At 38.3% G+C, this 13,283-nt stretch overlaps 1 protein-coding gene across 1 annotated transcript in view; it reads left to right on the top strand.

Moving 5' to 3' along the window:
- LOC126175637 (O-phosphoseryl-tRNA(Sec) selenium transferase) overlaps positions 1-13,283 on the top strand; it is a 102,701-nt gene that overhangs the window by 32,054 nt on the left and 57,364 nt on the right. The window contains exons 6-7 of the mRNA XM_049922527.1: positions 95-359; positions 464-585. Of these exons, the coding sequence (XP_049778484.1) occupies positions 95-359; positions 464-585 (387 nt within the window). The remainder of the gene's footprint in view (positions 1-94; positions 360-463; positions 586-13,283) is intronic.

Here is a 13,283-nt window from a genome sequence, read left to right as displayed (position 1 = left end):
GTGATAAGTTCTTGAAAAAACTTGGCATTCTGATTTTTATTAGCACTGTAAATAACTTTTAAATTTATTAGAATTTATATTTTTGTGTTAATAGGTTTACAGCCCATAATAATTGAAACCATAACATCAGGTGATGAATTGCGAACAGATCTAACAGCAATGGAGCATCAGATAGCAACCTTAGGAGCAGAAAATATTTCTTGCATCATGACGACAACGAGCTGCTTTGCTCCAAGAGCTAGTGATTCTGTAGAACAAGTTGCAGTTTTATGCAGTAGATACAATATACCACATGTTATAAATAACGCTTATGGTTTACAAAGCTCACGATGTATGCATATAATTCAAGAAGCAGCAAGGTAAGTAATGAAGTAATATCTAACCCTATTTGTTTCATTGTGGATTCTGTGCTCATTGCTTTCACATATTGCTTACTTGGAATACGCTGTCAAACAATTTACAGGAAAGGAAGAGTGGATGTGTTTGTACAGAGCACTGACAAAAATTTCCTTGTCCCTGTGGGTGGTGCAATAATAGCAGGATTCGATAAAGGGCTAGTTGAGCGAATATCTCGAATGTATCCTGGTATGTACTTGTTATATTTAAATATGCTCTTTTGTGTAATTTTATATTTTTGAATTGGTCTTTAACTCCAAAAATTTTTATGAATGTAGAATTTATTTCATTCCATTCTGGTCAGCTGGTAAAGCATCTATTTTGAATTACTTCAGATTGACAAACAGCCTGGGGTGCAAAGGTTATTTATTCCAATAACCCATTTCATCATTTTGGGGCATCATCAGATGGGAAAACAGTCCATTAAAAACAAACTAGAAGAAAGGGCATGTTCACATCTTCTACACCTACGTAAATAAATGAACTGAAATATATACTAGAACTTATGTAAAAGAACTGGATACAAAACCTATTCATCATAGTCATACAGAATGAGAGGTAGACCTGATTTTAACCCTGCTGTTCTGTTCACTTTTACTTGACATATATACTGTTCGGGTCAATATGACCCGACATATCAAAATGCTTTAGAAACATAAATTTTGGTACAGTTTTAGCTATCGACATTGTTGTTCTATTCCAGTACCTTGTTAGTAATAATAATAATAATAATAATAATAATAATAATGGTAATAATAATAATAATAACAATGCATACAACTTTATTGAGGGATATTTTTCATTTAAATATGCACATAAATTTGAAACAACAGACAGTTTCCATTACAGGCATTCAACTTAGAAAGCACTACAGTTTTTCCATACTTCTATTCTTATTGTTGACAGTTTAGACGTAAGTATTGACATTTTCTAACAACAGACAGTTGTCATTACAGATATTCATCTTAGAGCACACTACAGTACAGAACACACTACAGTTTTTTTATTACATTCCAACATAGAAAGCACTACAACTTTAGAATCCTCTCTTCTTACTGATTGTAGTTTAGGCACAAGTATTCACATAAATTTGAAACAACAGAATTTTCAATACAATCATCTTATAAAATACTACAGTTCTTTTCTTACTGCTTGCACTGTGGACACAAGTAGGTTACATGTTTCTTGCAAATATGTTTACTACATTTTCCACACACCATGTTTGTTTTATTGTCATTACTTGATGGACAGAACTTACAGCGTGCACGTTTTGTAGATTTTCTTGTTGTTACCGATTCTGACACACCACCCACATCATTCGGGTTTTGGATGCTTGTGACCATTCTCAAAGAATCTTCTGTTCTTGGGAAATGCGTTCTTGATGCAATATGTTCTTTTATCAGTGACTTTCCAAGTTCCTCCAAGAATATTCTCCTTCTAGTCAATTTGCTTGCATTCCAATTAGGGTCAACCGAAATCCACAAAACGTATGCATTATAAGCAGAAACATCAAGAATATTGTAGAAAACTATCATTGGCCACCTATTACTTTTTCGTTTGCATGTATATGTACCTAATAACTGATCAAGCGTGTCTACAGCACCTTTGGTTGAATTATAGTCCAAAATCATTTTTGGCTTCTTATCAGCCCTGTCACTGATTTCCGCATCATGGTGGAGAGTGCTCATAAGTACAACATTCTTGTGTCTCTTAGGAATATAATTAACCACAGTAGTGTCATTTGTGAAGTAAAATGAAGAGCTGTGTACCTCCTTGTTGGTCATTTTGTGTGGAAGCTCCGGCTTATTTTTCCGTATAGTTCCCAACATAGTCAATTTCCTTTTCAGAAGCAGCTGCCCCAAATTGTACGACGTAAAAAAGTTGTCACACGTGATATTCTGACCACGTAACTCAGAAGTGAGATCAGATACCACCCTCATTCCCTGATTTCTTTCTGGTGCCGCTCCACTCACCTTTCCTGTATAAATTTGGGCTTTCAGTACGTATGAAGTTTTGCTGTCACACATGGTCCATATTTTGATCCCATATTTTGCCGGTTTACTTGGGATATACTGCTTGAATGGACAGCGACCTCTAAATGCTACTAACTGCTCGTCAACAGTAACATTTTCTCCTGGATTATACAGTTGAGGAAGGACCTCTACCCACTTCTCCCAAATACTACGAATTGCGGCAAGTTTGTCAGTACGTCGTCTTTCCTCTCTAGTAGATTTCTTGTCAAATCGCAGGACACGTGATATCTTACAGAATGTTTCATGAGACATGGTTGCTCGAAATATGTTTCGCCCAGTATCTTTATCCCACAAACTTTTTGTAGACTCCCCATGAGATCGATATACACCCGCTAGGAGTAAGAGTCCTAAGTATGCATGGAAAACAGAACCATCAATATCTGTCCACTGTTCACCATAAACTCGCTGCCCTTCAATATTTGTCATCTCTATTATTTCATTTTGAAGCGCTGTGTGAAATACTGCTTCAAATGAACATTTTACATCAGATATTCTGCTGACTGCATACCTGGTAACTCCTGGGGTACTCTTGATGATGTTCGAAGCTGGTAGGCGACCATGTTGTGCTGGTGGATGCAACTGCCATTCTATATTCCCATTTTTAGAAAGAAAAGTCTCTACACTATTTTGTATGGGCTGTGGACTGTCGTAACTGTCATCGGAACACTCGCTTTCAGATGCATTGCTGATGTGATCTTCAAACTCAGAAAGTGATCCTTCATCTGGTGAGGCATTTACTATTTCTTCCAACTCACGATCATTCAATGGTCTCATCGCCATGGTGTCACAAGTCAAACTGGGCAGAAACAAAGCATTCCAATTATTGAGAACTGCCAATTATTATTTCCTGGGGAAAGCAACAAACAAGCCCATTGTTGTGAACGCATGGAGCTTTAGGTGATTGTTGAGAGTAAGTTGGAATGATGCAGTCACTATTCCCACACAACACAACAAAAATAATTTTCGCCATTTCCAGATTTTAGAAATAAATACGAGTTACACTAAACATATTTGTGTCGGGTCATTATGACCCGAACATTACATATGCAACTATTACAGTTGAAGCCCAAACTTCTTAAACTTTTTTAAAACCTTTTAAAACACATGCTGCTCATCCATTTTCAGACAAAGTCACAAAGTTTCATAAATATATATTGGTATTTACATAATGTAAAATAACGTTCATATTCGTTTCGGGTCATATAGACCCGAACAGAACAGCAGGGTTAAAAAAAAAAAAAAAAAAAAAAAAAAAAAAAAAAAAAAAAAAAAAAAAAAAACCCACCCCATATATGAAGAAGACAGAAACACTTTTCAAAAAGTGACCATTTGTTATTGTAATCACACTAACAAACATCACCTCAGCAGCACAGCATAGGACTAAGCTTACACAAGTATAAATGCAGTATCAACTGCGCGTGGCACAAAAGATCTGTTTACCAATCACTATACTTGGCTCAGAAGGGAAAAAGCTGATTTTGCTTGAGGAATTGGATATTGTTAAGCATTTGCATGTTGATAAGGATAATTTGGTGAATGATCAACTGATCAGTAAAAATCAAATCTATTACAACTCATTGTTGAAGGTGTTTAGAATGCTGGTGCTATGATACATATTGTTTTCTGTTTTAGGTGGTTTCACATGACAGATTGAATTTTAACATTACCGTTTTGGGCTATCGAGGAGATGGGAGGAGGATTGCTATAGGGCTTTATTTTGTTATAGATGACTTTTTTTGTATTTGTGTATTTATATTTCTTCATTTTAATGACAGTTTAAGGTCTAAGTATAGGTCATTGTTTGTGATCTGCAATTTTTGTCATGAGCCCTATTTCTAGTGCTTTGATGTTTGTTGATTATTGAATGCTTGTGTTGTACATGTGCTCTAAACTGCAGCCAGTTTACTGCACATTGCGGGGCCTGTATGGCATAAACATTTTTGGAAGATGACTCTCAACAGCTGTCAAATAATGTATAAAATGCATGTTTGACCATCATCTGTTTTTATTTTAAACCCAAATATCAACCGGTTTCAATCATGGACCATCTTCATGGATAAGGGTTAAAATGGTTTTAGCCTGCATATTACATTTGTCATTCCTTAAATAACGAACAGAGCGTGTCGGGAATATCAGTATACAACCAGTATCAATATACGATGAATATATTGATATTCAGAACATGCTCTACACATTATTTAAGGGATGACAAATGTAACGTGGTGGATTAAACCATTTTAACCCTTATCCGTGAAGATCGTCCATGACGGAAACTGGTTGATATTTAGGTTTAAAACAAAAAATAAAAACAGCTAATGGTAAGACGCCTTTTATACCTTATGGCATACTTGACTAGTTATGTATAAAACTAATATCACTTTACTATTTCACTTCATATATAGGCAGCTTTTTATATATCTGGCTTTATATAATTTTGTATGCTTGTGTTGTTTTATTTATTTCTTATGATTTGCATGTATGCATCTTAATTCATTTTAGGTTGGTTGGTTTGGTGCTAAGGGGCACACAACAGCAAGATTATCAGCACTAATCCATTTTAGATAATTTTATGTTTATGTATTGCTCCTTACAGTTGATTTTGTGCACCACCTGGCTGTGTGTATTTCCTTGTCTGTCAGTAGTCACCTCTGTGTGAGCTTATACAGACCTGTTGTGCTGCACACAGCTGACACTGTGTTTATACTTCTGTAAGCATAGTCCTATGCTGTACTTCCATGGTGAAGTTTGCTGGAGTGATTGAAGTGACATATGGTCTTTTTGTGGAACAGTGTTTCTGTCTCCTTCATATTCAGGATGGCAGATTGTCATATTTCCGTTATTTTAATCAGGTCTGCCTCTCATTCTGTGTGACTTTATCATGGATGGCCTTAATGTCCTCTTACTTTTACGTAAGTTTTAGTATATTTCAGTTCATTTACTAGCATAGTTGTACAAGACAAGACCATGTCCTTCCTACTATTTTGTTCATAAGAGATTGTTTTCCTGTTTTATGGGCAATCTGATGATGCCCCAAAATGGTGAAATGCATTATTGAAATAAATTACTTTCCAGCACAGACTGTTTTTCAGTCTCAATGTTTATGAATGTAGCATGTTTCTGAGAAAGTAGGGTTCCTGAAGGGTTTAGGTATTTCAGTGTTTGACACTAGAAATGTCACATTACTACTGAAGATTTACAACAGTAACATGACAAAATAAAGTTTAAAATTCATTTAATTAATTATAAGTTATTGGAACTGTAGCTGTTAGAAGTTGGGCAAATGTTCCAAATGTGTGTATCCTGTCGTTTTTATTGCTGGATTTTGTGGCAACATCTGAGTCCATGCTACATGGTCGTAAAATGAACTGTTACTTGTAATTCACAGAATAAAATAATTATAACATGACCTAGTGTATAGTCTTAAGTTCAGTGGACAAACATTGCAGTACCTTTACAGTGCGTATGAATTACAAATTACACAAGGAAGTGTTAGTATCTGATTAGAATTTCTAGACTTATGATTCTTTTATAAAGTTAGAAAACATTCATTGTAGATTGTGCTGATGGCCCTTTTTCGAGGCTGTGAATGGGCAGAGTTACCCCAGAATACAATACTTGGGTTATAATAGAAAGAAAAGAAGCAAAAGGAACTTTACTATTTTGATTTTTGTGGCAGTGCAAAATCTTTTGACAATGAAGAGAGAACCACTCAATTTCCAGATGAGGTCATGGATGTGAAACTTTCAAGAAAGCTTTTAATTGTATCAAAATGAAAAATCGTGTAGCTTTAAAATCTCAGAGACTGAATGGCTTGACCTTGCTTTACTTCAACACGCAAAATTCCAAGTATTGCGAATAAACATACTAAATTGTAGAAAAAAATGTGTAGCTTTTGGAACTTTTTGTTTCTTCCTCATGAGAAAAGGGAGGTATCAAGAGAGTAGGTCAAAGGTAGTACATGAGTAAGCACTATGCCAGCTTCATTTGAGAGATGGTGAAAGACAAAATGAGAAGTAAAGGCAAAATAAGAAAAATAAATTGGGAAGTGGAATGAAAAGTGCATTTTATTACTATGAGGAATACAGAGGAAGGGGACAGGGAAAAGTTGAAGTTCAAGTGATTGAGTAAATAACAAAATTTCACCTATGAAAAACAAAACAAGTTTGTTGGTAAAAGAAAAGGAGGGTGGTGGCAAGTTGGGAGGTTGTTAACAAAAGGCTGAGTGGTCCAAGAGTGTGACTGGAAGCAAAATTACGAGTTACTATCTATGGGGTTCAGGGAATATAGACTGAGTAGGTGGATGAAAGAGGCCCAAGTGGTGTATAAGCCAAGTAGGTTTTCTAGTCTTGCTGTAGAGCATGTCCAATAGTGCTAGTTGCTCTTGCCCTTGAGCATGCTCAGCAGGACTGGGTGTCCTCAAAGCAGGCAGTTCTTTCATGTGCATTTGTGTGCTGAGGCAATTTACTGGTGCTCATTCCTATATAAAAATTGGTTCAGTGAATGTGTGTGTGTTGGTAAACAAAATTAAGTTACATAAATGATTTGCTTGTTGGCCTCATCTGAAGTTGTAGGATTACTGTTGGTGGTACTGGAATGAGTGACAGTGAGTAGAGAGATAAAAAGTAATATTAGTTATTATACAGAAATTGCTACACATGAAATGTTTGATAATATCAATGGTATGGAAATGTGTTGTCATTAAGTCTTGACAAGACTCATTACATATGATACAGTACTTATTTTAGATTCCCAGAACCAATACCTATAATCCATTCAAACTGTAGAATACAGGAATATTAAGATGAGTCCACAGTGGAATGAAAATAGGCACCCACTCACCTTTAGGTGATTTATGTATGGTACTTACACACACATAACAGTACAAGAAATTTCACTATAGCCTGGGAGACAAGTCTCTGCGACTGGCAGTTCAGTTGCATCATTTGATTGCCTAGTGACACCAGGAAGTCAGCAAATGTCACAGTGCGCTTGAGCAGTTGGTGTGTGTCATGTTGCCATGCCATTAAACAGATGGTGGCATGTTTAAACTGTAAGCTACCACATGTAAATGATGGATCACAGCAATCCGTTACAAGGTTGTGTGATTTGTTTCCAGATTGCACATGTGTGGGAAAATTTACAGGTTGAAGCAATTGATGGCTCATAATTCCCAAGCAGTCAGATGAATTACATGTGTGGCAATATGGCTACGACCCATTTGTCTACTTGTTAAGTGTGTTTGTGTTTTATTCTGTTCTGGTGTGCCTACGTAATGTATGGACCTTTTGTTTTTCAGAGAGGATAAACCAGCCTGAAGATTGAAGTTGAAGGCGTAGTTGCCACTTACGAGAAAATACAAATATAAAGTCATTGATACTCTTAGACTTTGCAGTGAGCAGAATTTATGAGCTTGTGTTGCTGAAGTAGCAGTTCATTGGATGTTCATAATAATAGTCACAATATAGTGGGCTCCAGCAGGTGAATTTGAGTTACCAGTGAAACAACTAAATGTGTTTCTAACCCTTTAAATAGAATGAGATTATACATTGTCTGACAAAAAAAGTGAAACACCCTGAAGAGGAGGAGGAAACTGAATAAAACTTCAAGAGGTGAAAGGGTATGTGATTTTTTGCGGTGTATAAAATTCAATTAAATACACAAAGAACTAGGCAGAGGAGCCCACTTATCAATATGGCACTGCATCCATCATGACCTGCATGGATAAACTGATGCTATTGGGAAGGGTGTCATGAAGCTGGTACATTCTCTTCTGAGGCAAGCTAGTCCACAACTGTTGTAAATGGTCCTTGTGATTACCCAGATAGTGCCACTGTAATTGAGTCGATGTCTGAGCTGTCCTGCATATTTTCTATAGGGGACAGGTCTGGGGAATCGTGCTGTCCAGTGGAGGAGTTTCTCAGCGTCACACAGACAGTGCATAGACACATACACCATATGTGGAGAAGCCCTGATGAAAAAATGGCACTATGATACTGTCATATGAGAGGTAACACCTGGGGATGCAGGACGTTCATGACGTCCCGTATCGTGCCATTCCCTGAATCACTACCTGCCATCAACTGAAGTCATACCCAATGTTTCCCCGCACAAAGAGGCCAGTAGTTACAGTCTGCACAGAATGCCATGGCTGGTAGATGCATAGATGGCAGAGCATATGTGGAGAGAGCTGTAGTGGTGGGGGTTACAGGCAGGCATTGTAGGAGAAATGCCGAGTGCTGGAGGAGAAGTGCCATTCTAAACTGAAGCCTACGTTCACATTTTTTGTAAATATATATTGGGGCGCCTCCATGGCCACACTTGCATGGTGACCATTCAAAAAGATCTACTGACACCTCTGTTTTCATCAGTATCTAAAAAGAATTCCACTGAAAATGCAGTGATTTATTTTCACCTGATTTATTAATCATATGTAACTTTCAGAGAAGTGTCATGAGTGGTGAATTTTGAGTAAAACCTACACATTTCTCTGGTAGCTGTTTTAAAATTTGTTTCTTTTCCCAAAACACAGTGGAGTACACAGTTTCACCTCACTACATGATGTGCAGACAAAATTGTGAGAGAATTCTGAAACGGTGGTTTATTAAGTGAGGAACTGAGGAAAAGTAAGGTCAGTAGTTTATGAAGAAGCATATCCTTGCTACAAAAAGAGTGTTATGTCTTCACTTATGTTGTTCCAAAGTCCGTAGCATTTCTCATTTCACCAGCTATCGATGGCCCTTAAAAATTACATCCTTTCATCAAAAAGTCTGTCGTTAGTGGAATAACATAGTAGATAATGAAGTTTTACATAATAATGATATGGTAAAATATTCTCCTCTTTGCATGCTATTATTTGCCAAAATCTCGTTTTCATATCTGAAAGCATTTATGAAATGTGAGGAATGATGTGGATATTTCACTCTGGGTTTATCACTGGCACAGCGCGATTGCAAATGAGTGTTCTACGTCAGATCAGTTTTCTTGGGGTTGGTGACAGATAAAAGAAAAAGAAAAATTCAATATGTTACCTAAATTTCATATGCAACAACATATTGTGTAGTATGCATCAAACACAAACCTCTATTTCTCATTGCAAACTTTTCTGAATTTTGCACAATGTCTTACTTCCACGTAGGTATCACAGTAATTATGACCATGAACAAACTGACGAGCACATCATCATTAACCTGATATATAAAGCTATAAGTAAAAGCAGAAATGAAAATTTTTTACCAAATAGTTTCTGTAAAATCATTTGAGAAAGATTGCAGGGCATGTGCCTCAATTCTGTCATTGCAGACCGGCCGAAAGATGGAAAACACATGTCAGTCTCCCCTTCCGAACAAACGAATGAACTCGCTTAGCGCTTTGAATGAAAACTGGTCACAGCGCATCAGCCCCTGTATCCTGTGTGGACTATACACTGCTGTACCACTCCAAAACATTGGAAGAATGAGACCTCTCTGCAGGTCACCAACATACTTGTGGATGATGGTCATCCAGGGTAGTGAAGAACTGTGATTCATCACTGAACACAATACTTTGTAGTCATGGCAACACTTCAGATGCAGTCATTGTGTTAATGGAAGTCTGTGCATAGGATGGTAATTCCTTAGTCCAGCTGTTGCTAGTTGCCAACAAATGGAGAGGGATGACACACACTGTTGCAGAGAGCCCATTACTTGTCCTTGGATGGAAGGGCCACATGTGAAGGGGTCACAATGTGCTTGGAGCACAGTATAAAGATCCTCCAGTGTGGTGTCAGACCTGGGAAGGGCCACATGTAAAGGGGTCACAATGTGCTTGGAGCACAGTATAAAGATCCTCCAGTGTGGTGTCAGACCTGGTCAACTGCAACCTTGATGGTGAGTACAGGTGTCCTCACATTTTCATGCAGTCCAACATCAGCCCACTGTCACATTCGAATGTCCACAAATTTGGATATTGTACGATTTAACCAGACAGGCAAATGGAGACCTACAATGAATTCCATTTCAAACTCTGTCCAGTGCTGATAATGCTGTCTTACATGGATATGCAGCCTCACCATGTTCTTCGCAGTGATCATTCAACATCTGACACTGTTCTTGTCCCTTATATATCCTACTAGGCCTGGTAATAACACTATCACATGCTGTTGGCTGTTCCACCCTTCACAGAGAATTGCAACTCTGTAGTTATTTACATACCCACCAGTGGTGTACATGTTTGTTACACTGATATCTGGCCATGTCTTCTGAGTGCTTCATTTTCTTGGTAGGCGCTGTGGTAAATGGCCGCTTTAATTTAAATATTTGGAGCTTAGCTGTTCTGCTAGTTCAGCATAATATAAATACTTGGTAGTTAAACTGAAAGATTAATAAATGAGATAGCAGTTGGGGACTTCAAGATGCATATGTGGAGTACAGACTGGAAAGAGGCACATAGCACACTTGGTATTAGTGAAAAATTTAATGTAATATATGTATTCTGTGACATCCCTCACATTCCCAAAGATTAATGCCCCAAAACAAATTAAATGAATTTAAACTAGTGTTGTATTGCATGGTAAACCACTTGTGTATGGCGAGGCTTAAGTGAGAGGCCTAATGGAGACAATATTGCCTGTAATCCACCACTTGTGTAAGGGGCCCCTTAACAATAATTTTCTTAAATGTAACTGATGCTGTCAGTTTGCTCTGTTTAACTTGAAACCTAATACAAGGTTTATTTTTTAGTATTTATGCACTTCTGTTTTATCTCAAACTGTCAACAATATAAGGATTGCTATTCACCATAAATATGACACGTTGAGTTGCAGACAGGTACAATGAAAAGAGAGTTACAGATTTAATTGATGGCAAAAGCCTTCCTCACAAAAGGAAACAAGCATTCATTCATACAAGCAAGCACACCTCGTACACACATGACTGCCATCTGCAGCAGCTCGGACTGTGATGCGACTGTTACGTGGAACTGAAGCAAAAATCTGGGGGGGGGGGACCAGGGAAGGTGAAGGGACAGAAGGGTATAGGTGAGGAATGAAGCGCACTGTCTGGCATAGTGTGCAAGAACTAGACTGCCCACAGGCACAGGGTCGGGAGGCTGTGGGGCATGGAGGTTGGGGGGGGGGGGGGGGGGCAGGGAGCGAAAAAGAAAAGAAGCAGGAAAAGATGGGTGGGTGCATTGGCAAAGGGCAGTACAGAAAGAGGATGAGGGGACGGGTAGAGGGAGGAGGTGATCGGACAGAGGAGTAGGAAACTGTTGCATGGAGTGTATGGGGACAGTAGGTTACCATATGTTAGGTTACCATATGTTGAGGCTGGGGTAATTTCGGGACCAGAGAATACGAGGACAACTTCAACCTATGCAGTTCAGAAAAGCTATTGTAGGGAGGGAGGCTCCAGCTGGCCCGGGGTTTTGAAGCCGCCATTAAAATCAATGTTGTTATGTTCAGTTGCATGTTATGCCACAGGGTTGTCTACTTTTCTCTTGGCCACAGTTTAGCGGTGGCCATTCATGCTGGTGGACTGCTGGTTGGTGGTAATGCCAATATAAAAAGCTGTACAATGGTTGCAGCAGAGCTGAAGAAGGCGTTGACCAAAAGCTAAATGCCTTTTCACCAAGCCTGTCTGCAACTCGGTGTGCCATCTTTACAGAGAGAAGCAATCTATCTTCCAATCTGGTTGTTTCCGATCTGGTGTTTCCATTGTTTGATTTCATTTTTGCACTTCAAAAAAGAAAATTAAAATACTGAACTGTTCCTTCCAGTTGCTCAGGCTGTAGGGAGACCGCAACAGGTTTGAAAGTAGGCAAAAAGTGTTGTAATGATAGAGGAAGAGCAGCACAATGTAGATTGTGATCAAACTGGTACAACATTGTACTTGTAGCTACCAGGGGAAGAAAGTGCCCAAGAGAAAAGCAACTTGGAACATACTGTGATTTCCTGAAAGAAGCCAGTTGTTGATTTATATATAAAACAGTTAAATACTGCTTCTTCCGCTTCAGGAAGGCCATTTACATCTACGTGATTACTCTGCTATTCACAATAAAGTGCCTGGCAGAGGGTTCAGTGAACCACCTTCAAGCTGTCTCTCTACCGTTCCACTCTCGAATGGCACACGGGAAAAATGAGCACTTAAATTTTTCTGTGCGAGCCCTGATTTCTCTTATTTTATCGTGATGATCATTTCTCCCGATGTAGGTGGGTGCCAACAGGATGTTTCCGCAATCAGAGGTGATTGAAATTTCATGAGAAGATCCAATCGCAACAAAAAACACGTTTCTTTTAATGATTGCCACTCCAATTCACGTATCATGTCTATGATACCATCTCCCCTGTTTCACGATAATACAAAATGAGCTGCCCTTCTTTGTACTTTTTTGATGTCACCCGTCAGTCCCACCTGATGTGGATCCCACACCGCACAGCAGTACTCCAGAATAGGGCGGACAAGCGTGGTGTAAGCATTCTCTTTAGTAGACCTGTTGCACCTTCTAAGTGTTCTACCAATGAATCGCAGTCTTTGGTTTGCTCTATCCACAATATTATCTATGTGATCGTTCCAATTTAGGTTATTTGTAATTGTAATCCCTAAGTATTTAGTTGAATTTACAGCCTTCAGATTTGTGTGACTTATTGCGTAATCGAAATTTAGCTGATTTCTTTTAGTACTCGTGAATAACTTCACACCTTTCCTTATTCAGGGTCAATTGCCAGTTATCGCACCATACAGATATCTTATCTAAATCATTTTGCAAGTCGTTTTGATCGTCTGATGACTTAATAAGATGGTAAATGACAGCATCATCTGCAAACAATCTAAGACGGCTACGCAGATTGTCTCCTATGTCGTTAATATAGATCGGGAACAA

The sequence above is a fragment of the Schistocerca cancellata genome, chromosome 3, assembly GCF_023864275.1.
Source record: "Schistocerca cancellata isolate TAMUIC-IGC-003103 chromosome 3, iqSchCanc2.1, whole genome shotgun sequence".
NCBI lineage: Eukaryota > Metazoa > Arthropoda > Insecta > Orthoptera > Acrididae > Schistocerca > Schistocerca cancellata.
The sequence above is the reverse complement of the archived record's forward strand: the minus strand, read 5'-3'. Positions and strand labels throughout refer to the sequence as shown.